Source organism: Trachinotus anak, unplaced genomic scaffold (assembly GCF_046630095.1).
Source record: "Trachinotus anak isolate AG129_WGS33_773 ecotype Australia unplaced genomic scaffold, CSIRO_AGI_Tana_v1 ptg000003l, whole genome shotgun sequence".
In the NCBI taxonomy this organism is placed as follows: domain Eukaryota; kingdom Metazoa; phylum Chordata; class Actinopteri; order Carangiformes; family Carangidae; genus Trachinotus; species Trachinotus anak.
The window spans coordinates 2,553,836-2,581,685 of record NW_027273854.1 but is presented as its reverse complement, the minus strand read 5'-3'; the positions used below and the strand labels follow the sequence as shown (position 1 = coordinate 2,581,685).

At 42.3% G+C, this 27,850-nt stretch overlaps 1 protein-coding gene across 1 annotated transcript; it reads left to right on the top strand.

Moving 5' to 3' along the window:
• The first annotated feature begins 349 nt into the window (after positions 1–349).
• On the top strand, positions 350–27,273 carry LOC139611195 (ras-related protein Rab-40C). The gene is made up of 6 exons (XM_071465620.1): positions 350–1,766; positions 10,198–10,258; positions 14,845–14,905; positions 15,095–15,172; positions 20,633–20,855; positions 21,475–27,273. The coding sequence occupies exons 1-6, from the start codon at positions 1,625–1,627 to the stop codon at positions 21,747–21,749; spliced, it is 840 nt and encodes a 279-aa protein (XP_071321721.1). The 5' UTR covers positions 350–1,624; the 3' UTR covers positions 21,750–27,273.
• The last annotated feature ends 577 nt before the right edge of the window (positions 27,274–27,850 follow it).

Genomic DNA, 27,850 nt, shown 5'->3' with positions numbered 1-27,850 from the left:
GTTTCTACCTGCTCCATCGGTCTGTTCCCCCTTCTCTCCTCTCACCTTTACCTGGACATAAACTTCACCCTACCTTGCCTTAACCACGACCGGTCACTCTGTCTGCTGTTTACCGAGATCCGCCCGCAGCGGCTCAGATCCAGCGGGATGTGAATCAGCTTTGTCGCCCACTTTTCCCCGGGGATGCACTTCCCTCACCATCTGCGTGTTGTTGACAGCACACTTTGATGGACGTATTGAACAGCCAATCTAAGCCACTGTGGGTGTGAGACCGCGGAGTCGGCGTCCAATCGTACGGGGGAGGGGCGGGGCCTGAGGCGAGGGGCGGGAACAGCCGCGGCGCTGTGACGATCTGTCAGCGGCGGCTCCAGTGTTGTTGTGTCGCGGCGGTGATGAGCGGAGTGAGACCGTGAGTATGATTCAGTATGATGGAGAAAGATGGAAAAATCTCAGACTGCGGTTTCTGAGTACACCTACAGAGACTTGGACTGGACGTAAAAATGCCACAGCCTTTTAATGCCACTGCAGAGATCGGAATTTTGTGGATATAACGCAGTGAAGTTACAGGAATCTTTGTCCCGGACTGAAGAAAGACAAGCGGGCCTGAAATCACATAGACGTCGGCAGAAGTTGAGCTACGGACCGCGCTAGCTAAGTTAGCATTTAGCTTGCCGTGAAATATCAAGTTTTTTATTCACTGGGAAGTAATGTTATATAGATTACCACAACACGTGTGTGTGTGTAGTTTGGTGTAACGTGTCTGAAGAATTACAGTTTTACGTGTCTTTGGGAGCGTTAGCTGAGCTAGCTGGTTAGCTCCCTGGCAGGGCTAGCTTGTTGTTCCCCTGCTAAGTTAGGCAGAAAGCCTCTCTTGAATAGGAACAAAGAGACACCATCCAGGTTTTGTCGTTTTTTGTTTGTATTTTTGCATGCTAGGAAATATATCTCTGCAGTGATATCTGTTCATAAGATTTGCAAAATTTGCAGTTGCCACCAAGCTTAGTATAAACATCATTCTAGACAATAAGCATGTTCTCCTTTCCCACAAGAGTCCTCCCGTCCGGATAGTGCTTGAGTTACACTTTGATTATCTGTGCTTTTACTATTTAATAGATTTTAATCTCACTAAGATAAATGATTCTTTGGATCTGGTCGTGGTTATACATTTTCCTTAGCTATCAGACATAAGATGGAAACAAATCTAGATGTTTTCATAGGGTAAAGCTTTTTTTTCCCAGTGAGTCACCTTTGATCAAACAAATACATTTCTTGTCTTAACTTTAGCAATGAGGATGTATTGGTTTTCAGAACCACACTTTTGGCAGCCACTTTGTTATTCAGGCAGGACATTCCTCCTGTGAGACTGTGGTGTGGTTTTAGTCTAAAACTTAACTACTTGCACACAGTTTGGAAGATTCAAGTAAACAAGCAAACCAAGGACTTTAAACTGGTGGACCCGCACTCAGCAAGTTCATGGCATAACAAACATCATCCTTGTTTTGGATCAAGTCAGAGGGATAACACAGAGGGGGGTTAGTTGGTTAACCACCCTTGTGTCAACGGGGGAAGTCTACAGTTGCTCATCTTCAGCCTCCGTCGGGACTGGGCTCAGATGTGAGACGTCATGGGCAGCCAGGGAAGCCCGGTGAAAAGCTATGACTACCTGCTCAAGTTCCTCCTGGTCGGAGACAGCGACGTGGGCAAAGGAGAGATCCTGGACAGCCTGCAGGATGGATCAGCTGAGTCCCCATACGCTTACAGTAGCGGTGAGTCACTCCTGTCTCAGCTGATTGGGACCTGCTGGCTCAGTTTTGCCCGCTTGCAGTGACGAGCTTCTCAGATTGTGTCATGCTTGCTCAGCACAAATGTCCTGAACATACTAGCTGCATTTTACAGCGTGGACTGAGGAGAATGCACAATAACCTCTCTTCACTGTCTTTAACAAACACATTCACATACACTAACACTGATAAACACAGACCATTCTCATGGAAGTGAGTCAGGCAGCCATGAATGTATGTGCATTGTTGTTGACTTAGTTTATCAGTTACTTACTAAACAATGCTTTTCATGACCTCAGAGTCTAACAACAAAACAAAAGGCTTTAGACCTGCATGATATGTGTGCTGCTGGTATTACACAGTCAATATCAACGTCCTCTCTAGTATGATGGTGGTTCCTTTTTTTCCTGAGCAGCTACAGTTGTGCCCAATTGTAAAAAGGAGGTGAATCTGCTAACCCAACTATAGCAATATGCTTTGGGCTGGTTAGAGGGTACTCAGTTATCTCTGTGAACATGCTGCCAGACCCATAAGAAAGATTTAAATTTGAATATTACTGAGGCCAGTAGAATTAGATCATAGTGTCTAAGTCAGCTGTGTTTATTACTTTAGAGTAGGTGTATCCAGGAACACCAGCACTCTTATCTCTGGGAAGGGAAAGGCTGATGGAGCTGTGCCCAGTCAGATGATCCCTCCCTGGGTGGAGGAGCTCAGGTCACCTGGCTCTCTCACTGCTATTGCTCCAGGGCTGACGGCCACTATCTGATCACATCCTGCTGCTGCAGTAAGCTGCTGGTCCGTGGCTGCTGTATACACATACTCACATACTCCGACTCCTATCAAATGGAAGCCCTGGAAGAAGAGCAGATAGAACAGACGGAAACAATAATGAAAGAAAGTTTTTGAATTACCATATTTGTGTTTTCATATCTTGAAGCTCATTTGGTACTAATCATACACTCATTACTGCTGATTTCCCAAGGTTTCCAAGGTTTAGATTTCGTAAATGTGTTTCCACTGATATTCAACAGGCCTAAAATGAATTTGCAGTGAAGCTTGTGGATCACTGCACAACATTGCATCCACAGCTGTACTGATACGGGAGTCAATTCTCCCACCTATACTTTTTATAATAAACAGCTATTATTCTTATTTTCATGTTTTTTTTTTTTCATCCCTGAGTAATGTAACCAAAAGTAAGGCTCTGTGAGTGTAGGAAGCCTGCTTTGCTGTAGCCTTACTGTTTATCCTTGTTTCTTCAAATAATTGGGGAAATGCAGTTAAAGATGCCAAAAAAGGCAGGAATAATAAATGTTGCACAGATTAACTCTGCATATGGGAAATACTTTATCACAATGAATGAACATAATGTCTGCTGCTGTCCAAATTGCATTACTGTTGCATGGTTATGTTGTGCAGATCTCATCAAAAAGCAATCACAATCCTCTCTGTGATGGATTACCTCAACTCAAATATTGTTTTTAATGTACTGGAATAAATTGAAACGAACGGATTAATGGAAACTAAAGACAGAAAAGATGCTACAGTATACTTTGGGAAGTAGTGAGCTGTAACTCAATAATTTGTAAGTTTGGTAAATTGGCTTAAACACTCGAACACTCTTGTTTGCATGTTTGAATAGCAAAGGGGTTCTCCCCCTATGCTCACAGATGTAGTGAATGGATCCTGTATCACAGGAATCACTCAGATGAAGCTAATAGAGGTTGTGTGAAACAGTAATGAGGTGCTCAGCAGGACAGAAAGGAAGAGAGTCCATCCATCACATGCATGCAGACCCTCATCCTCCCTTTAAACCACTGATATCGGAATATCAGTTGATTCCTTTAAGGTAAAATGTGCATGTGAGCTGCCTCTGTTAAGATCCTCGCCTCCGCAAACAGTCCTCACCAGAGATGCTGTTGTAGATCATCCCCTGAGCATCCATTTAAGCTTTTAAAAGATTATCATTTCCTGCCTTTAGCAACGACAGCAACCGTTCATGAAAAATACATCAGTCAGCAGAGTGACCCTTTTTCATCAGCGCTCATCTAATGAATTCTGCCAAAGGGTGGTGTTGCCTGTTGGCATTTGGCAGCAGCGTGAAGGCCCTCCGTCAAGTCGAGTGTGTTCGCAGACATCCCCACTTAGTGAAGGCCTTACTGTTTGATTGCAGCATGTTATTTAGAGAGGGAGTTCATCATTACAAATAAGTTATGACTGGAGTTAAAGAGCTTACAAGCTGGTTGAAGTATTGGTCTGTGCCGATTGTCTGTGGCTGCACTTACTGTGTGCACTGGTGTGAAGCTACAAGGTTTTATACAGTTAAAGTATCATGTTCTCAAATTTAAAGCTTATAAATTATTAGTCCACCACCTGAAAATAAATGGCAGCTATTTGAATCATCCCTCAATGGTTTTCAGGCATAAAGGTCTGACATTTTCAGCTTCTCAAACAGGAGTATCAGCTGCTTTTATGTTAATGTGAATGGATCTCGTCCAACTCTCTGTGCACTACAATGCAGCCGAGACGATTATTTGATCAATTAGTTGTTCAACAAAAAAAAATAAAATCACCAACTATTTTGATAATTGAATAAGGGTTTATGTAATTTTTCAAGCAAGATAATCAATGATATCAATGAAAGTTACTATTTACAGCCTTAGATTATGATAACACATTGCTGCCCAGCACTTAGATGGAAACCTCTGTGATACGTAACGAGTATTTTTGAAATTGATCTGCCATTAGTGTGGAGGCCAGCTTCTGAAGAGCTTCTGAAAGAGGAAGCCGTCCTAATTGATGCGAGCCAGATCAAAAGCCTTCAAACGGCTTCATTAAATATGTGAGAGCAGAGCTGAGTGTAGTCAAACATGTTTCAGCTGGAGTGTTTGTGCAGACAGAAGCTCTGCTATTGATTTCCATCCCTCTGGCAAACAGAGGTCAGCATGCAGGGATGGGGAAGGCTCGTGAGGAAGCTAAATATTTTAAGAGGAGAGAATCAGGACAGGAGAGCAGATTTTGATTGGATGGCATTGTCCTCAGGCTGTGATTGAGCTCCCTGTCTGATGTGGGGCTGAATGTTGGACGGACCACTCTGTTGCATTTCCTCCTCAGTGGTTGGTGTTTGTGTATCAATCAGAAATTATTGATAGAGACAAATGCCTCATACATTGTCCCCGTAAAAGATGTTTGTGTTGATTGAAGCTGAAACAAGCTGAAAAGCTGCTGCTGAAGTGAGCCTAGAGAGAAGTCTTCTGTTAAATCCAAGGAATTTAATACCTGACAAATGATGGTACTTAAACTCAAACCTCCAAATCCCAGATTACCACAGAGCAGTCCGTGCATTACTTTCTACTGTCGCCTACAGTGGTCTAATACATGTAGAGATATTGGGATAGCTTTATTTCTGCTGGTTGACAAATCACTCTTAAATTAACTAGAGCGGGGTATCACCACTGATTTCCTGAATCAGTTTAATTCTGATTAAATTTCCTGTTCCTGTTCCGATTTGATATCAATTAAGTCAGAGATATTTCAGTCACAACATCAGTTTTGCTCGGATATGAATGAGGTTCTCAGAGAACTAATGCTGTAAATTTAACCTTTAACCTGGTGAATTATTAAAAATATTAATGTTTACATCACGAATGGACCTAAAGCAGTTACATGAATGCACTTTCTATTCAACCAAAAGTTTAGACATGCATTTCAAGAAATAATAGGTAGGTCACCCAGTGAACAGGTACACACGGCTTCTTTTTGCTCATTTTGCATATAGCTTCGCCACGTCTGCCATGTTTTTGTCTTTCACGTCACATGACCTGATCTTGTTGCAAGAGAAGGGTGGTCACACAAGACCAACAGCTTCTCACATCCACAGGACACTATAAAAGACATTAACAGATTGATCTCAGGATTTTAGGAATTGATATCGGATTATCTAAATGAAGATTAATTTGAATCAGAAAATCTTTTTTTTTTTTTCAATCCAGCCCTAATATTAACAACTCTCACACACTTTGTTGTCCTCCCTTGACAAATTCATTGGTTTTTACCACATTCAGAATAACCAACATTGAAGGCTTCCTTCTCTTCCAGTCTGTGGGAGGGGGCTTTGTCGTGTTGTATAGATGATTCCTGAGGCGATTTCAATATTAATGTTTGACACCACGTTTTGAATTTCACAGTCGGTTGCCGGTAGCCATCAGATAACTCCAGTCTTCGAGGAGTGAAGCCAATTAAAATGCAAAAGTAGCTTGAGAAAAAGACTCTTTTTCAGTGCAGCTGGTGGACAAGAGAGACTCTTAAATCTTTTTTTTCATTCAGCACACACTAACAATGGAATATTCCCCAGGGGTCGACCAGGCACGGCAGCCCATTGTTTGTCTGTGGCAGTGGACGGGCTGTTTTGACAGTGGCATATCCATAGACAACAGTTATCACTGGATGCAGGCCAGCTCAGAGATAACCTCCCATTCTGCCCTGCTGGAGTTGGGGGGGGGGGTAGATTGTGTGTAAGAGAGTGAATTTGTAGGTAAATGAAAAGCTGAACCTGGTCTAATCCTCTTGAAAGATGCACAGACTGGCACACAGACTGTTCAGTATTACCACAGAGCTTAGCTGGAAATGCAGCCTCACTGCTGTCAGATCACATTTTCTGCGCTTGCCTCACTTTTTCTTTCCCTCTTTTCTTTCATCTTTTCTTTCTTCCTACACATTGCATGTATTATTTACACCCTGGGGATATGATGTATTTTATATTCGCTGGCATTCAGTGCTTACAACACATGTTTACATTAGTCTTTGCTGTTCTGGGTTTTGCTCCCAGTTTCATATGTTCCTACATGATGCAGCCACACAGTGCAGAGTGCGACTGTACCCAGTCTGATGGACCAGCTGTGTATTATACCAGATTGTCCACTGGTTTTTATTAAGCTCTGTTAAAAGCTGCTACCACCGGCTAGAACAGGCTCATCCATAAATCAATCAGCTGATTTATGGATGTTTTCCGGGATATCTTGTTTGTTTGTTTTTTTATGCTTTATGCTTTATGCTGTTTGTGCCCCTTCACTTTTTTATATACTTACTGCAGCTTGATTTACACAGTATTTTAAAATAATACGACAGGTAGACCATTATTTTTTTTTACAGGAACAGTTTTTTTAAAGAATTGTGACCGAGATTGTGTGATGATAGCTGAAAAATAAACTTTTCAGTGCTGCTGTGTGATGGAAAAACAATGTCAGGTGAAAACAGTTTCTATCTTAAATCTTATCTCTAATCCTGTGCTGAAATCTTTGTTATCAGTTGTTGCTGGTAAGCTGATATATTTCCACACTGACTAATACTTCTAGTGCCTGTACTTACTCGTTTTGGCAAAACATTTTGTATAAAGACAAATTTAAGTGATATTTAAGAAGAAATATGATGCAGTAAGGCTGCTGTAGTCATTATGTTGGAGTAATGAATGAGACAGAAGCAGCACACATGTTTCTGATGACACCAATGTCTTATTTAAAATGTTAAAGTGTACGTCAGAGGTGTAATCACATAACTGAGCAGCAATGCACCAGCTTTATGCAGCTGTGTGAGCACGCCTACACTTTCCATACTGTAAATTAAAATATGAGAATATAAATTTCTGCATTGTGCAGTTGGCGTCACAGTGAAGTGTCTCATATTGTCTCTAAATGTCTCTAGAAAAAGATAAAATATGAAAAACCTCTGTCTTATGGCCGACTTCCTGTTGGACAGTATGATGTTATATAACAGAAATGGTGTAATACCATTCATATTGATGTAGCTACCTCTTTGAAACATCTGGGCAGAGTTTCATTCACTAAATTGACTGAATGCAGACACACCTCTCAGGTCAGTGTTTACACAAACAGATTCCCAATTGGTTTTCTCAAAAATGTACTATTAAGAGGTAATTACACACCGTGAGAGTGGATTTCAGCCCTGTCGCCCACTCCCAAGCTCACTGCTTTGTGCTGTGACAAAAACATCATCTCTAATATTACCACAGTTGAATCAACGCCTCTCTGACACAGTCTCAACAAAAGCTTAACATTAGAAGCTTCTCACAGCTTTGAGCACATCCAGGGAACAAAGAAAGTCAGTCGCCTCCCAGAATAGAAGCAGCAGTTTTCAGCTCAGACATCAGAGCAGCTATTGATTATCTGGGAAGTCTCATTGAGCCCTGGCAACGGGAGGGAAGGAAGCACTTGGTATGAAGCCCTGCGCTCGCCCCAATTCAATTAGCTCAGCCTGAGCTCAGCACTTTAGCTCAGCAGCAGTTTTATGTTGCCAGGAAAATTGGAAGATATTGCTAATGTTGTTAGCCAGCAGCTGCTACCTGCCAAAGGCTGATGCAGTCATGTGCGAGACTCTGGGATCTGGGTGCGTTGTTCATTACTCTTTTGCTTCGCTGTTCAAATATTACTGTTAGGTCTTTTTCCCAGGAGTCTTCGTTTTCAGTCTTGTTTCCTGACAGTTTCCAGTTAATATATACATCCTATAGATCATTAGTGGTGGTGGAGAGTTTGTTGAGTGTAGGCTTTTAGGCCAATAAGGCTGAAACGATAAGTTGAATTATCAGTTTGCTGCCAGATAATCAATCAATGACGTGCTGTTAGCAGCTGCAGATGTGCTGCAGATGTGAACTGCATTTGAAATTCAGATTTGAATTCCTTTGGTTTTTGTTTTTCTGTGATTTCTGACTAAATAAGCACTTTAAAGACAGCAAGGACGCGTCCTCCAGGACTGCAACTAACAATTACTTGTATTAATGATAAATCTGATCACTATTTTCTACATTAACTGATCAATTGGTCTATAACATGTAAGAAAATTTGTGAAAATGTTGCTCATCACAATTTCTTTAAGACTAAATCCAAAAATATTACATTTACAATTATATAAAACAAAGAAAAGTAGTAAGCTCTGTGAGAGAAGGTTTGGTGCTTTTTTTAAAAAAAAAAAAAACAACAATTATTTATCAATTATAATATTAATTAATATATATTAATAATTATCTGTTGAATAATTTTCTGTAGATTCATTAATCAAACAGTGACCTAACTGTAATCTCTCCTGGATTTATTGTGAAATAATCGATACGTGAAATGATAATAAAATCATTAGTTTCAGACCATTATCATCTCTAAGCAGCCAGTAAACTGCAGTGAAGTAGGGTAAAGCACCTTGTGTAACACGTCCCACACAATCACATATAAAACTGTTGAGTATAAAGATAAACATCTAATCGTTGGTGGGAAACACTGATTATCCAGTGGTTCACCTGTTTGGCCCCAGGTGGTACCAGAGGAAACCACAGGGACCTGCTGAGCAGACTCAGGGTGAACATGTCTGGACGTGGAGCAGCAGAGCAACAGGTGTAGCAGTCAGACAGGTTTGTTAGAACAACAGGCCAGAGCAGAGATCTGTAACCCGCCCGAGGCTGCACTCTGACGTCCTGACAGTTAAACAGTCTGAGAAAGTTCATCACTGTTCACGTCTTATGTTCACTGAATTCTACTACAGATGTTCCGATGCTTTTTTCCTTCCTGATACTTGAACTTGTTTATGGGCTGATACCGAGCACTGTTGCTTTAAAATTAGCAGCTGTATTCCACTAACCCTGTACGCGATATGGTTGCCGTCGTTGCTATTTGGAGAAACATGAATGCCACACAATCTTTCTTTTATCTAATATGACTGTCAATCATGAAAGAAATGAATCTTGCTAAATTGCTGACACTTTGCTATCAGCTAATGTTACACTAGTTAACAGTAGTTTCCAGGGGCTGCACAGCGCAACTTCCTGTGTAGGCTACTGTTTTTTAGAGCAGCAAAGAAGAATTGATTTCTATATTTGTCTGAATGCCAAACTATTACGTTTGCTAATAAATTACGTGGTGTCAGATCAGCGATAGACTTGCACACTTGCCAGTACCCAATTCCACATTTAGGCAGCTTCAAAAGCATTTCAGATACTAGAAATCGTATTGGAACAACTCCAAACGGTACAGTGAACTCTGAAATGATTGTGTCTGTCTCCACATGCAAATTAAAAAATGAGCGTGATTGCTGAAAGTCAGGAATGGGAGGAGAGCAGCCCCAACTGTTACCCCGACTGGAAGTCTGGAAGAGATTTACATAATAAAAATATTAGACTCAGAGAAAGCTGTGATATCTGCTCCCTTAAATACACGGTTGTCACATTTTTAAAAGCTAAACCTGCTGCTCTGTGGTTTGCTCTGAGTAAATGTACATTAGATTCAGTCAGGTGGCTCAAGTAGATGATGAGTCATTCTCATCTCTAAAGTTGATTGATGTTGACCTTCCTGATGCATCCATTTGTCTAATTCCTGTCTCTGTCTGCCCCCCCGCCCCCCTTCTCCTCTCTGTCCAGGTATCGACTATAAAACCACCACCATTCTCCTGGACGGGAGGAGAGTGAAGCTGGAGCTTTGGTAAGCAAACACTACTGCTGCATGAATAACCTGTCACGTCTGTCTGCTGCTCTTCTTCCCTCAGCGGAGCACCACTCCAGACCTCCCACACTGTCACTGACTTGTTCAGACAAATTATAAAAACATTATTTCTCATCTTGAGTTGTCAAACATTGGAGAGAGTGGAAATTAATTTGTGATGTTCACAGAACTGACAGATGATGTTTGAGCAATACAACAACGCCAACGACAACAAGTCTTTTCCTGTTACTCTGGATCATCCACAGACGTCACTGTCAACTGTTTTCATAAGGAAACTAGTGCCACTGTAAAACTATCACAGCGGTCTGTGGATTATCAACAGTAACCAGGAAGTTTTCTAATGTTAAATATTTCTATTTTTTAGCCGCATAATCAAAATTCCACTCACTTCCATTGTACTGTGGTGGAGGCAGATATCTCAAAATGTGGGCAACCTGATAGCTCAAAATGCCCCGAGCAGCGAGATTCGGGTTTGATTCCCAGCTGGACCATCCCTTACCCCCTGAATTTCCTGTCTATCTTCACTGGCACTGTCTAATGAAGGCATAAAACGGACAAAAAAATTATCTGAATATATAAAACCCAGACTTCTTTATGCCTAGAGGCCCCTAGAGCTGTAGTAGCTTCAGAAAGTGTTCACCCCCTTCACTTTTTTCACTGTGTTGTAGATTTGATTATGAATCATCTATCTGCACTCACCCAAGAAGAATCAAACTGGACCTGCTGTCAGAGCAGCTTCTATAAAGAACAGAATTAATGATCTCAATACTTTTGTAAATGAGTCATTTCAGTTTTTGATTTTCAATAAATTAGCACAAATGTTTAAAATCCTGTTTTTACTTGGGTTATTGAGTGGGGTCTGAAAACCTTCTGAAACTGTGGCTCAGTGTTAAAGTGGGTTCAGAACTAAAAACTTTAGTTTTGCATTATCTGCATTAATTTGACTGTCTGTGTTTATTTGCTTCAATCAGCCAGTGTAGTGATTGTTCAGACATTGTGAGCTTGATGCTCACTGACTGTGTGAGCCTGTGCTGTGTCTGTGTGACAGACAATGACTGGAACCCTCTAGTCTTTTTGCTGTTTTTGTCTTTATGATGTCGATTCATTGAAACTCCAGGATGAGCAGGACATTTTTTCTGAAGCTGAAACATCTTCACCTCAGTTCTCACTTCCCTAAGGCAAATTCACATTAAGTTGTTCCCACTTGCATCTTTTCGTTGGCTTTGTATACATCCTCGCTATATCTACACTTTGCCTCACGTCCCATCTGAAAACTGGATGAACCAACCTTTGACCTCTAAAATCTCACTGTACTGCCTTTGGACCAGTTGCTACAAACTCATGCTGTGTATCCAAAACTTCATTTCAAATTCTGGTGGAGATCCCAAAGTTTCCAAAGATGCCAAATATGTCATTTGAATTTTGGGGGAAATGTGTATAGAACGATGCATAATACATCTTGAATATTTCAGTTTGATGCAGCCGTGAAAAGTCTTGGATCTACATATGTGACTCAGTGTCAACATCACAGAGCTTCAGTGAAGAGTTGGAGCAACATGATACAGAATAGATCTGATTCTCTCAGATAGTGACTGCAGGGGGGAAGAAGGAGAATAATATATGTTACGGGGTTGCATTAATATTCATCACATTTTAGGCAAGAAGCAAAAAAGACGCATACAGAGCAAAATACAAAGATACAGAGAGGAAGAAGGTTTATTTTGTGATTGCATATTTTGGCAAAAACAACACATATTTGCAGAAAGAAATATGAAAGTTTTAATGAGTGTAAACTGGATTTTAGGTAAATTGGTTTACAGGCAGGCAACAAGAAACTGACCATCTGAAAGCTCATTTGATCCACATGCATAAAAAGGTGTCCTGACAGCAGTGTGTTGCATCAGATGTTTACTTACTGGTTTTATATAGCACCTACCAAAACCAGTGTGTGAGACACATCTGACACAAACATACCCAGCTGCAGGGAGCACGTACTTTCCTGCCTGGGCTGTGGGCACAAGTCTTCGTCCACTGCATATTTTTACATGCCTCACAAATACTCCTGCATCAGTAGAGATGCAGCAGATGTGTGTAATTGTCAGTTAAGACACACTGCAGAGCTAGGCGAGGCCTGTTTGGTGGAAGTGGGCCAAGGAATTCAGCTCCTCGGGGGAGAACCAACGCCTCGTCCTCCCCATGGAGAGAAAAGTTTAAAGGCAGAACTGTCTTTATTTTTGCTGCCTCAGTCTTTCCTCTTCACGGCCTCACTGTTTTCTTTCCGTCTAAATCTCATCTTTTCCTCTCGCTCACACTCTTTCCCTTCTCCTTGTTCTCTCCTCAACTTCCTTTCCATGTCCATGTCTCATGACTTAGAGTCCTCTCAGTCTCAGCCTGAGGAGACAAAGAACCAGCAAAAACTGTCTCAGACTAACACGTGTTTGTGTGCATCTAAAGCCTGATAAATCTTATTCCTCTGAGCAATATATAGCCCCACTTTCCAAAAACTATTAAAAGGCATCAGTTTTCCGCACACCTACTGCTGCCTCAGATACTCACTTAAACAACCTCTGTGGATCAATCCACTGCTGAAAGTAGTCCCCAATAAATTCACTACGTCCTTCTGTTTGACTAGCAAGAGCAGGGCAAGGAGGACTGAGTGAATCAATGCACTGAACACAGCTCTGCAATTAAACAACAGCACAAAACCCAACAAGACCAGAACTCACTGGAGGGATTACATATCCTGCTTGGTCTGGGAACGCCTCGGGGTCCCCCAGGTGGAGCTGGAAAAAGTTGCTGGAGAGGGGGACATCAGGAATACCCTATCACGCAACCCGAACCCTGATAGGAGGAAGAAAACAGACGGATGTGTTGCTTCTCATTTTAGCAGAAGACCGGGGACCAGGGCCTCCAGATGTAGTTTACTGATACTGATACAACCTGAATTCTTAGGTTTTATTAATGTCCTTGTGTTGGGTTTAATTCAGCTCATGTTGTTGAATTCTCCGAACATGTGAGAGCTTCTTCACATCATCAACAATGTCCAGTCACTGCCCAGGGGCTGGGGGGGGGGGGGTCCACAGTTCCTTGTGATTGTCTTCTCGGTCACAGCAAACAACATTAACAAGCTGTGTATGTTTCCATGTCAGGTGACCTGAATATTGCTCAACACTCCTCCATCAAGCTGTCATCAGACCTACACCAGTATATTGGTTTGCTGATGCCTTTACCTGATTGCACCTTTTATTAAAAAGCAGATATTTCCTGTCAGTTTTATGCAGCATCAATAAGACCAGTGAGTATTAGTTAACTCTTTAGTGGTCATTCTTGAAGCCACTGCACAATAGACGACTGACAACATGAACCCCTCCAACATCTGGCTGGAGGATCACAGCTGGAACTGGGCTGTCACTGGTGTTTTCATGTCAGATTGTAAAAGTATGCTGTTTGATATAATCTTATTTCCTCTAAACTCTCCACCAAAAATAGTTTCTAAATAAATGAGGGAAACAGGCAGTGGAGACTTTTGTGTTTGTAGCATCTATTTTAAACAGCTGTTCACAGGGTTTGCAGCTTTGAGAGGTCACAACATCATAATCTAAACACCCCTTTGATCACTGATCTGTCAGGCTCAGTTAATCCTCAGTTATTCTCTTTGTGAAAGCTGAAATCACAAGATGTAGACTGGTGCTGTAGATTTTACAAGGCTGAGGATGTGTCTTCACACAACTGATTAACAGAATTCATAAAACAGGCTCATTTTTAATCATTTGAGAGACATGAAACCTGTGAGCGATAAACATGCAGTAGAAGTACACAGAGTACATCTACTTCTACGTTTACCTGCTGTAGTTTTAAGACATTACAGTAACTAGTTGTAACCAATGTCTCACATTAGCTGTGTCCCAGTCCAGGAGCCGCGGCCTTCAGAGGACACGTACTACGTAACTGTCGTAGACCACGATCGCTGAACCGAAAGAGACTTTGTGTCACCAGCAGTTTTCTTTTTACAAAAACTTTTAACTTGTTATCTGTTGAACTGAGCTGAAACCCAGTACTTACATTTAAAAGTGTGATCCTTGGGTTCTCCGTTGGTGTTGTTTGCTGAATGATGAATCTTGGGATACGTTGGGGCATGAAGGATCTGCCTGTTGGGGTCGCAGTGACGCAATTGGTCTCCTTAGACGCAGCCTCTGCAGGACGCGGCCCCTGAATTGGGACACAACAATTATGTCCAAAGCTCAGAAATCTACTCCTCATATTTTTGTTTCCGAAACATCCCCACAGAAATGTACTACAACGATACTGTCATGAATGTGAATTACATGTTTTCACATTACGACTGACCCTGTGGTGGTCAGTTTGGAGAGCTGTCGGCTCCTCGGAGCCAACACATAAAACCATCTGATCACTGCTGCCTCTTCTGAAACTGAATATGTGATTTTGTGTTTTGTCCTGGAGGCTGAAACCTGATACTTTCCTTGCTGCTGAGTCATAAAGCTAATTTCCTGTTTACTGTACAAATGTGAACTGACAATTAATCTTTCTTTCTTCCTCCTCTTCAGGGACACCTCAGGACAGGGGAGGTTCTGCACCATCTTTCGCTCGTATTCTCGTGGGGCTCAGGTGAGATGAATGAAGATAATTTAATAGGACAGAAAAGTCCACATTTGGTTTAAGAGATGGCAGATTTCATGTTTCTGTTGACCATATTGGTCAAAAGCAGATTTACAGTGCACAAAAATACTTAAAGAAGCAGCTGCTCCACCTTGACACAAAGCTCAGTGTTGATTTTGCTTGTCTCTCTCTCTTCAGGGGATCCTGCTGGTGTATGACATCACCAACCGGTGGTCGTTTGATGGCATCGACAGGTGGATCAGAGAGATTGATGAGGTGAGTCTTGAACCCCTCCTCCACTGGTAAAAAAAACCCTCTAAAACACGCCAACATTGGGCTTTTGTTGGGAGTGTAAAAGGGAAAAATCAGCCTTCACTCCCAGGTCAAACGCCATTGATGTAAACACAGGTCTATTCACCACTGATGTAAACACAACACCCGGTGAACACTCTAATTTTCACCTCTTTGCTGTGCTGTAACGTCTTTCAGAGTACAGACAGTGTAGACAGACCTGTCTACCAGTACGGTGCTGTTACACCACAGACACCACAGCTACACTGCTCTCGGGGATGAAAGAGTGATCACATCCCCAAAATAAGTTTCAAAAACACACAATCACTGATCGAAGCATCTCACCCGCTTTGACACTGACAGGAGAACCAACCAGGGGATGATGCTCAGAGTGAGCTGTGCCGCCGTCGCCATCTTGGCAGTGCTTGACTCCGTCCCATAATCCCAGCTAATCCAAAAATTTGCAACGAGCTGCAGCTGAGACTTTGGTGCATGCTGGTTTGTGACAAGCATAAATTCACCCACCTCAAAGTGACCACACCCTCAATTCTCCATCACTTTATTTCTTAATAAAATGTAAACAGGTGAGATCTATAAAATTTAGCCCATACAGTTGTCATGAAGGAGGAAATTAGCTCTAGAGACCAAAACAGTTTTTGTACCAGGCTGTAAACATGTTTGTTTCTGCTGTAAAATTGGACACTTTAACAGTCTACACGGACTGACTCACTGCTGGAGCCAGACTTTAGTGGTCATTAGAGGAACTGCAGCTTTTGTCACATTTTGGTGGTTGAGGCAGCTCACTGTTTCTCCCCTGCACTTGTGTGTGTCTTCTCAGGCAGTTTAAAAGGAGTCAATTTACCCTTGTTTAAAAACCTGCTGATACCTGCTGATGTTGGTGTAAAAAGGGTAGAGGAGAAGGATGCAATGATATTGGTATGATGAGGTTTTCTGAATATTGGCAGGGGAGATTTGTGACAGAGAATCAGACTGGGAGAGAAGGTGAGAACATCTCACTGAAGTCCTGCAGCCTTTGGCACCAGCTGAAGCTGTTGGTCACTTCACTGTCTTTTTAGCTGCATCACAGTTCACAGAGCAGTGCAGGAGCAAGAGTGTGGCAGTCTTGTCTTAAAATTACCGAACCACAAAACTAACTCTGGTGCACATAGAGACAGGAGATGGAAACGGAGGGCAGCACAACACTGGACAGAGCAAGGCAGGGCAGCATGACTCGTCTCTGTTGGCTGCTCCGATGCTCTCAGCTCCGGTGTCCAGCTGACAGCAGTGTCAGCAGCCCGGCAGGAGAGAGACAGACTCTGTGGTGCTGCAGGATTTCATAACTGAGCTGTGACCAAGACGCCAACTTTTACTTTGTCTGACTGTGTGGAAATCTGATGATTTCATTTCCCAAATGACAAATAAAATAAAATAAAACATGAGATTCATACACAGGAGTGTGGAGCGGTTGAACTGTTACTAAATGTGTGCAGGGGAGTGAATGATATATTTCTCCTATCAGTAGATGAGGTGTGATGAAGTGAAGACATCAGTTATAATGTTGAGTTTGTATAAAAGCAAAAAATTCTGATAAGGTAAAGAAAAGCATGAACCATTAAACCTTGGAAACATTTTTCCAGTGCAACATTTCAGTAAAACAGGAGAAAGGATACACAGTGTAGAGTTTCACATGTGAACCAGCCAACAGAAGGAACACCCTGTTTGTCCGTTATCTCATCAATAATTGATCAATGATCAAACACTGTTGTTGTACTTTGATGTTTTGCCGTATCACATGTAAATACCGTTATAAATAAATGAAAGAAAAACTTTGATCTCAGTGGAAATATTCTGCTCAGGTCAACACGAGTTTCTGCTACAAGCAGCCAGATGATGCCAGTGACAGTGAGCTCTATAAAGTCACCTCGTCTGCAGCGTGTTTAAACTTCAGCCTCCCTCCTCCACTGTGTTTACACTCCACACTGACTGAACTGGTGCAACAGGCCGAAGCTCTGGACTCTTCTCTTTGGTTTCTAAAATAAAAACCGTTCAGCTGTGGATGAGTTTGGATCTTAAAAATAGCTCTGCTCAGATCTTCATCTTTTACAGTAAATAGACAATGAATTTTCCCTTGACGATGTTCAGAAGAGAGCAGCAGCACTGAAGGTAGAAGAATATAAACACTGAAAATAAAGCCTGTAAACTGACGTTTCACTCCAGCTCTGTCCAGTAATCTCAGAGCCGCATTTCATTTTTCTGGGATGTAGGATTCATCCATGTTGTTATAAATCTTTTATATTTTACGTTTATTTTTCTCTGAAGTTGTTCTTAGTGCTGGTTTTGGTAGAGTAAAGCTTTTCTTTGTGATCCTCTAATGATCCTGCAGAGATCACTGACACATCGGTTTATCTTTTCATTTTCAAATTGAAGCAGATAGAAAACGCTGCCACGTCTGAGTCTGGACAAAGAGACAATAGAAGTAAAGTGAACCACTTAAGACAACCTGTGTGTGTGTGTGTGTGTGTGTGTGTGTGTGTGTGTGTGTGTGTGTGTGTGTGTGTGTGTGTGTGTGTGTGTGTGTGTGTGTGTGTGTGTGTGTCTGTGTCTGTGTCTGTGTCTGTGTCTGTGTCTGTCTGTGTCTGTCTGTGTGTGTGGCCTACTCACAACATGTCCTTCCTGCTGACTTAGAAACAGAGAGGATGTCCGCTGTGTGTGTGTGTGTGTGTGTGTGTGTGTGTGTGTGTGTGTGTGTGTGTGATATTTTAGTCCTGTGGAATGTATGTTTCACTTTGGTCTTTCCTGCTCCACCTCCACAGACGTGCTGTTGTTGGCCACCTCTTTAAGGGCAGATGTGAAGTGGAGGAGGAAAAACCTCTGGATGATGAAAGTTAACTGATGTGTAGATGAAAACTGGTCTGAAGGACAGAACAAGTCCAGATGTTTATTCTCCGAGGTCTGCTGTTTACTCAGGGACCAATGACTCAGTGCAAAGCTGCAAATGATGATTATTTAAATTTTCTATTTAGTGTTGATAACTATTATAAACTAATCGATCGAACGAATCGATTTAGTCTATGAAATGTCAGAAAATGGGCCATTTCTTCAAATGATCTTTTGTCCAGATAAGAGTCCAGAGAGAGTCAATATCTTGCAAAATCAAATTGTGAACAGAAGCAAATCTTCTCAACTGAGAATCTAGAAACAGACTTTTTGGCATTTTTACTGAATAAATAAGTTGTTCAGTTTTTCAAATATTAATTTTCTGTCTATCTACTTTTACTTCTTCTACAACTAACTCTTTTTATTACTGCTGAATATTTGCTGAGTGTAGGTGGGGTCAGAGGAGGCTGGCGTCTCCTGTGAGCCTGGTTGTACACAAAAACCAGTTTGAAAACAAATTTAAAACGTAGTTGGTCAAATATTCACAGTATTAGAAGACTGTCAGAAGTTTACTGACACTGTTCTCCATTTGTGTAAAGAAATTTGATGCAGTTTGATGATTATTCATCAGTTAATCTGCTTGAGATCAATCAATCAATCATCAATCCAACTGTATTTGTATAGCAGTTTTCATACAGGTTAGTGCAGTTCAAAGTGCTTCGCAGACGACTGATGAGCTGAAAAGAAAAAAGGACAAATCATGTAAGAGAGCTGACAATGAAACTGACTTTAAACCAGGTGTGATGTTTTCTGTCAGACCTCAGGCAGCAGAGGTCTAAATCAGCTGTAGCTGGTTTATTTAGCTGATTTCTGGGCAGATCGGGAAGGAGATCATTACAGCTGGATGTAAAGCATCCATCAGTGATTCTGTGTCAGTCACAGAGAGAAACTTTAGAAATATTTTTAAGGTGATAAAAAGCAGATTTGGACTCAAGTCCTGCATGAGCTCTAAAGTTTAGCTCTCGATCAAAGATCGCCTCATGGATTTTTTTGCTTGCTGGCCTGGGGCAAGTCCAAGGGAATTTAATTTTGCGACCAATTTTTCTCTCTGAGCTTCAGAACCAGTGATTAGAATTTCAGATTTGTCCTGGTAGAGTTGTACGTGGAAGAAATCAGGATGTTAAGGGTTAATATCAGGGAAAGGCGACACAGACTTTCCAGAATCTGCCACCATCCTGGCATCATCGCCAACCCACCGAGACCGAGTGAGAGCATCGTACAGCCCTCTCCTCTCCGCTGAGCTCTCAGGGTTTGGGAATGTGGAGCTAAGCCAGCACCTCAGTGGTTTGATGATAGTTTGATGATGAATCACAGATGGAAACGGTTCTGATTTGAGTTGGTCTGTATCTTTTAAAACAAAGAGAGAACGAGAGTCTTACAAGCACAGACACAATACAGCACAGCTGGTCTCCTGTTTATCACATTGTGGTTATGATGTATGATTGTTCGTTTAATATGAAGTGAAATTAAACCACAACTTCAACATCTGTGCGACCAGTTTCCCCCTTGGTTTGTTTTTTATAAAACCCAACTTTTCCGTGGTGAACACGTTTTTCAAGCCCTCTCTTGTGTAAATGAGGCCTCTCGTCTTTGGTAATCTGCAAGCTCAGACTTTCCATACAGAGCATTGAGGAGTCTTTGTAACATGACTGAGGCTTTGTGGTAAATGTAGGACAGATCAGGCAGTTTAAGTCCTGCTGCTGCTGCTTTTCCCTTCACCATCACCACTGCTGCAGATGCAGCACGAAGAGGAGACAGGGAGGAAACTCTGAGTGGTGACAGTCAGGAGGAGAGGATGAGGAGGGGGAGGAGAGGAGATCGGCCTCTCGCTGCCATCATGTTTCATTCAGTTTGTCAGAACAGATGTGGATGAATTAGAGACCTGATTGGCAGGAGCAGAGATGTGCTGCTGCTGCCATGAGGTTGTTGAATTAGTAACGAGCCTCCGCTGGTCATTTTGTATGAATGTAATGAGTCTCAGTCTCTCTCTGTCTCTGTCTGATGCTTTTAATGAGCTGCAAATACCGCACATCTATTGGCATCAAAGTGAAAAAACTTTCCCATCATATTCATTTAAAAGAGATGTGTGTGTTTATCAAACTCTGCTCTTAGACCAACAGTATTTGTCTTTTTTCAGTCCTTTTTAAAGAGAAAATCCAGATTGTGATTTGTGATTATAAAGCAGGTCTAGGTTCTATATTAATACTGTGAAAGTATCAAAGCCTCAGTCCACAGAGAAATGCACACAGCCTGTATTCAGAAACTGAGCCTTAAAACCAGCCGTCAGGACTTCTGGAACTTTGTGATGTCACAACAAAGCAGTCAGACATGCCCCAAGCCCCGCCCACCTGGACCCATCCTTGCAGGATTTGGTTTCTCTGAGTATAAATTTGTGAAATTAACCAGTAATTTACCACCAAAATGCACAGACAGATTGTAAATGTTTTTAATACAGACCAAGCTGTAGGTAACTTTGTCCTGTGGTTTGTTTTGTGTTTTCCTTCCCAGCATGCACCAGGTGTGCCTCGAATCCTCGTAGGCAACCGGCTGCATCTGGCCTTCAAACGGCAAGTCCCCACGGAGCAGGCAAGGGCGTACGCTGAGAAGAACGGCATGACTTTCTTCGAGGTGAGCCCCCTGTGCAACTTCAACGTCATCGAGTCCTTCACGGAGCTGTCGCGTATCGTCCTGATGAGACACGGCATGGAGAAGTTCTGGAGGCCCAACAGAGGTGAGTGGACAGGGGAGCCGGGGGGGTTTCATAGAGGGGGAGCCAACAGTCAAGGCCAGAACAGCTCCTGGAACAACATGTCAAGAAGCTGCTGTGATTATAGAAGGAAGCTACAGATACTAATAAAGTTATTAACATGATGTGAAGAAGATATGAACGAAACAACAAGGAACACAGCACAAAGTGCTTTGCAACTAAGAACTTACGTCATGTAAAGTCAATATGTGGTTTTAAGGACACATATAGATATAGTTGTGACATCACAAAGTCACAGAAGTCCTGACGGCTGGTTTTAAGGCTCAGTTTCTGAATACAGGCTGTGTGCATTTCTCTGTGGACTGAGGCTTTGATACTTTCACAGTATTAATATAGAACCTAGACCTGCTTTATAATCACAAACACATGGACATCTACCTTTAGACTGTGTGGGACCTTTAAGGCATCGAGCTGAGGTCTGACTTCTGGCCACTGATTCCTTAATATAAGTTGTTTCACTTTTTTTAAACAAAAGCTCAGTAATTAGATGTTCCTACACAGTTGGACTCAGTATTGAGAATATCAGCTGTGCTGTGGAGTTTGTGTTTTATTGTTCACCTCCTCTCTGTCCACCTCCCCTCAGTCTTCAGCCTCCAGGACCTCTGCTGCAGAGCCATCGTCTCGTGCACGCCGGTCCACCTCATCGACAAGCTCCCGCTGCCCGTCGCCATCAAGTCCCACCTCAAATCCTTCTCCATGGCCAACGGCATGAACGCCGTCATGATGCATGGACGCTCCTACTCGCTGGCCAACCCGGCCGGTGGCTCCAAAGGCAACAGCCTGAAGCGCTCCAAGTCCATCCGTCCGCCGCAGAGCCCTCCACAGAACTGCACCCGCAACAACTGTAAAATCTCCTAATCATCAGCCTCCAGAGGGGCCGGGAGAAAGACAGTGGATGACAGGGATCAGGAGACACGTGTACAGGACGGCGTTAGTTGGAGGGGAAAGAGCACATCCCTGAACCTGAAGAGCTGAAGAGCAGAGATGACGGATAAAGGGATGAATGAGCGCTACCTCCAACCTTCTTGAGACCAGTGTGTGAAGAACTGTCCCGCTCGAATGATGCCTCAGGATTTCAGAGGAGAACGACCACAGCCTCTCTGGTCTCTGACCTGATTCTCACTATATCCACCCGCTAATATGAGAGAAGAGACTCCAGGTTCACTCCTGTCTGCTGGAGTGACAACTACATGTACAGAAATCCTTCACCAACTCATATTTAGTTACTCTACATGATGCACGTCGTGTCTGTGCATCGCAGACATCACCTCAACATAACTCTTCACTTTTATGTCACGCATTTATTTCTTGCTTCTTGTTTGTCTGGGAGTAATTCCACCTGTTTCTGTCAACACCTCCTTTTATTTGCTATTTTATTGACCAATAAGCTAATGATCAAAACACTAGTTACCAGTCAGTCTTTTATCAGTCTTTTATTGTTTTATCTGCAGCTGCCTCTAACAGCTGGTTTGAACACTCATTGTGCTTTGGAAGTGAAAATGTTTTATTTGATCTGTGACACTTGCTGAAGTGAAATCTTGGTGACAAGATGAGTGAAGATTCCCATCCGGTCTCCAGACAAACCTGACCCCCCCCCACCCCCACCCCCCACCCCCCCACCCCCACCCCCACCCCACCACCACCACCACCACAAGGCAAAACCTGGACCAGGTCTCAGGTCCAGACTTGTTATTGTGCCTTGAGTCTAAGTCGAGTCTAACTTCCCAACAAACAACACATTAAACCAGGTTTATATTTTATTGTGGTTTACAGAGCAACCTGTTTCGACAGGGGATCCAGTGATGCTTGTTGCTATGGATACCATTCACTGCATTTTTTAAAAAGTGGCCTATTTAACGTCTCTACATCTTTTATGAACTTCATTTTTAACTTGATGCCAATTGAAGTTTTTTTTTTTTTTTTCCCAACAAAGTAAAACTAAAACTTGAACAAAATGAAGACACAGTGACGTGAAACAGAGTCAGTCAAACCCCCTGAAAAGACTCAGACCAGCAGTTTCAGTCAGACACTCTCTGACCTCCCTCCTCTGTTTGTGATGTCCATCTTTAAAAACACCTCACAGATACATAAACAGACACGTCCGTCTCGGTTTAGGTCGTTAGTCGTGTTCTTTTTGCTTTGGGTGCAATTTTCTTCCCTACTAAACTTCATGGCCCTTGTTAGGGAACTCTTGATCTTTTCTTTTTGACCCAGGAGCTTCTGGGAGTTGTAGTCTGGAGGTGAGATGGAGTCTGGATCCAGGCAGAGACGAACTGAAGTGTCACTCCCTCCTCCTCTTTCTCCTTTCTCTTCCTCCTCCCTGTTCCTTCCCTGTCAAGCATTTACAGACTCCTGCTCCTCATGTTTTCAGGTGTCACGGCTCACCTGTGGTGTCACGGCTGTTACCTGCAGCAAAAACACGTCTCTGTTTGTCACAAAACATGCACACACCACCATCAGTCCAAGCTAATTGTATATGAACATGAACACAACGCACTCCACGATACTCCACCCATCATCTGTGATCTGAGTTTCCCACTGTGTGTTTAAGTTTGGAACATACTGAACTAGAGCTGAAATGATTAGTTGATTTATTGATTAGTCAGACAATTGAAAAATATCTGTTAGCAATTTTGATAATTGATTAATTTGAAGGGAAATGCTGTTTCTAGCTTCTCCAATGTGAGCGTTTGCAGCTTTCTTCTGTTTTATAGATTTAAAACTAAATATCACTGAGTTTTATGTAATTGGCCTTAATCAGTCAATTAATTAATTAATAGCTGCAGCCCTAAACTGAACACACAGACGCACAGAGGAGAAGTTCCTGTGGTAGTTTCTGTTGTGACGGACGTGAATCCAAGCTGAACACTAAGCCCGCAGAGGAGGAGTGTTTGACACAAACAAAGATTTTGGGTGGAATATCACTAACTGTCACACAGCTGCAGCACAGAGTGATGTTTTTCTGGAGTCTTTGTCCACATCGAGTCCTCCGTGCTGCTCCTCCTGTTTGTGCTGCGCGCTGATGTGTTTTCCACACGTTCGTTTCAGCGTTAGATGCAGAGCGGGAGTGAACCCTGAGGCAGAGGAAGCTCAGATATCTGAGGCTGTGATGGTGTGAGGAGCTGATGTTGTGCAGACAGGTTTTCAGGTAAAGAGTTGATAGTAAACACTGCCCAGCTCCCTGAACGTCTCTCACTCCTCTTCATCACCAGCTGCTCATTCCCCACAGTTTTTAATTGGATTTTCTTTACACTCCTCCTGATCATCAGTTATTGATTTCAGTTCATCTCAGTTCACTGTGGGAATCAGCCTGTACAGACTGAACATGGTAATCCATGTCTGTGATCAGCAGGTCCTCATTACTTTTGTCAGCAGTGTTATATGGAGAGGAAAGAGTTATTAACTGATCAACAGAAAACTGATCAGCAACCATTTTAATCAGTGTAACTGTTGTTTTAATACTGAACAAGTTCCAGCGTCGTATTCATGAGGATTCACGGCGTCTCTTCGTCTCCTGTGACAGTGAACTAAATATTTCTGCGTCTTGGACAGTTGGTGTGTTTGTTACTGCTGTTAAACTGTTGTAAAATCAAACCAGGAGACGAGAGACAAAGATGGTCATGAGGAAAAAGTCATTGTTACGTCTCCATGGTGACGATATGTTTTAAGGTTGTCCGTCCGTCCGTCCGTCCGTCTACACCTGTATCAGAGGCAACAGGAAACAAGGGAGAGAGACACTAACATGTTTGTGATTTGCAGTAAAATTAACACTACAGATATTTTTATTGTTAACAAATGATAATGAAGCGTTAATGCATCTCTAAATACTTTGTTAGGGACTACTTTCAGCAGCGGAGTAATCTGCATTTGCTGCTATAGTGAGTATTTGGGGCGGCAGGACATTGAGTGTGGAGCTGAGTCAGAATGAACTACAGTGTGTGTTGATGTTGGTGAAGGAACGTGTGTGTGTGTGTGTGTGAGTGTGTGATTCACTGATGTGTTTATAATAGTTTTGGAAACAGGAATCAGAGACGTCAGGCTTCGGACTCGAACTCTGTTCTTGTTGGTCAGAGACAGTCATTACTGGTTTTGGTCTTTTCAGAATAAAAGTAGGAGCACTCTGTGTCATCTCAAGATAACAACATAATTAAGTTGTGATCATGAGAAAACAATTAAAGGCCTAAAACATGATCAGCAGCCGTGCTCCTCCCTGATGCTCTCACCACTCGCTGCGTTCATGTCCAGAGGGAAAAACCGCAGATCTTTGTAAATATTCAACGGTGTGGAAACGTCTGCTGTTTTCCTGTAGCCCCCTGAGCCGCCGCTCGCTCAGCTCACGTGTGAACAGGTGATCATGAACCCACCGGTCGAGTTGTGTTGAAATCAGCTTGAACACGTGAACTCTTCCGAGTCGCTGCCTCTGTAACTGGCGTGCTGCTCCGTCTGGATCTCCCACTGGACTGAATGCAGCACGTCTTCCCCCTCTTTCCCTCTGATCTGCTCCACCGCCCCCACATGCTGTCCCATGATTCATAGCTGCTGAATAATACATGCTCTTTTCATAGATCTCTGGAGGGCTTCATCTGTACGCCCCGGCTCTGTCCCTCCTCGCTGCAGAAAGCTGTGCTGGCTGCACGGTTGGTTCTGAGCCGTCCTCAGCGTCTGTTTCTGTCCTGGTTCCAACATGAAGAGAAGGAGCAGGTTTTCAGTTGTAACCTGTTTTTACACCACATTTTACTTCTCCTTGGTTCATTCAGCTCAGTGTTTGTGTCTCGGTGTGAGTGTTGGTGGACTCTCCGTCTGTCCTCCCTCCTGTCTCTGTCTTACCTCAGGGAGTCGTCTTTGCCTCCAGACTTGAAGCTGTCTTGACTCACAGTGAATCCTCCTCCTTTAGGGAAGATTTCCTCTGATCCAGAGTCAGATTACTGCAGCATTAAAGAACAACCTCAGTGTTTTAGGATCTGAGCCTCTCTTCTGATTGGCTGTTTTCTGAGAGATCTAATTAAAATACAGCAGATTTCAGGTAAACACTCAGAGAAACCAAATCCTGCAAGGTTGGATGGTGGGTCCAGGTGGGCGGGGCTTGGGGCATGGCTGATAGCAGTGACTGCTTTGTTGTGACATCACAAAGTTCCAGGAGTCCTGACGGCTGGTTTTAAGGCTCAGTGTCTGAATACAGGCTGTGTGCATTTCTCTGTGGACTGAGGCTTTGATACTTTCACAGTATTAATATAGAACCTAGACCTGCTTTATAATCACAAACACATGGACATCTACCTTTAGACTGTGTGGAGCTTTAATGTCTGAGACTTGAAACTCCTTGAAGTTAGGTAAAGTTGAACAGAAATAACAAAAACACAATGATAACTGTGGATAATAAAATTTTTTCAGCTGTTGACACATTAAAACGAAGCCTCCAGGTGCAGGTATCCAGTGTTTCATAGAACCAGAAGCCAGAAAAGTTTTTTTTTCTGCCTCATCCCTTTAATCGTCTTTTTGACCCCTCAAATTTATCCTGGGACCCTGAGAAGTTTGCTGATCCCCAGCTTAGGAACCCCTCAACTGAATTAAGCGAGTTGATTTTTGATGCCTGTTTAAATAAATAGAAACCAGTCGCTCTACCTGCTTTGGAAAAGAGTGCAAAACCGACCAGACCACTTCAGTTGTAGCTACAGTCCCAGTGTGTCTGAGAAGTAGTGGGTAAGAAAGAGATTTAAAAACAGCAGAAACACACACACACACACACCAGACATTTGCAGAATGGTTGTGTGTGTGTTTTAAGAAAGAAGGAGCGATTCTGTAAAATGAGCCGCAAAGGAATTTAACTCAAGCTTGTTGCCAAGATTTTTAGAAGAGATTTCCCGCTATGATATTGTTTTGTGTTGTTGATCCAGCCTCGTTGTGTTGTAAACACAACCATGTTCCTCCAGGTTTTGCTTCCATGTCTTCCTCTGTTTTTGTCAGTGTTTGTTGATTGAGTTTCCATTCTAGATTTCCACTGACTTTTTTTTTTTTTTTTTAAGTAATGGAAGTGTTTGCAAAGGATGATGGGAGATTGATTCAGGACCCTTCAGGGATTCCCTCGGGTTTCGCCTGATGTGTTTGTAAAGGAACAGACTGTTGTGATGATGATGATGATGACTTAGGAAAAAAAAAAAAATACTTGTAAAACACTATTCTTGTTTTTGGCTAAAGCTGCTGAGTGACCTGAAGCAAGTGTGTGTGTGTGTGTGTGTGTGTGTGTGTGTGTGTGAGTGAAACAATTTGTTCAAACACCAAGCTGAACATTTTTCTTTTTTTAAATTATTGATTGTACAGTTTCGAGGCGAGGGGATGAAGAGAAAGACTTTTTCACAATAAAACTATTGAATGTTGGAGTCAAGATGTCTCTGCTGATTTTTCTTTTTTGTTTGATGCAAGATTTTATTTTGATTTTATAAATATACATCGACCCACAACGTATACACGGCATTTACTGACAAAAACACAAGATGTTAACCACAACAGATCCACAAAATAAAAGACACTAAAACTAATATGTACACAAACATACAACCTCAACGTCACTGTCTCGATATCTGCTGGATTATTAATGTACATAACACAAAAATAAACCTCGTTTTTTTTTTAACCTAATATTTAGACAGAGTCAGCAGCTGCTTTAAAGGACTTTGGTGTGGTTTCTTTTGGAAAGGCTGCCCCCTACTGGAATTTAGGTGCACACACACACACACACACACACACAAAACACATGACAGTGAAACCTAGAGACTCACACAACCAGACAACCATCCTCATGTTTGTCCACATTAGAGCTAATGACCAGTTTGTTTTGTTACCAGTTAAACATGGTGTGTGTGCTGCAACTTGAGACATTCAGTTCATATCAGATGTATCTTCTTTAAATGTCTTCATTTTGTATTTTCAGTAATATTTAATAAAAGTCATTAATGTTAGTG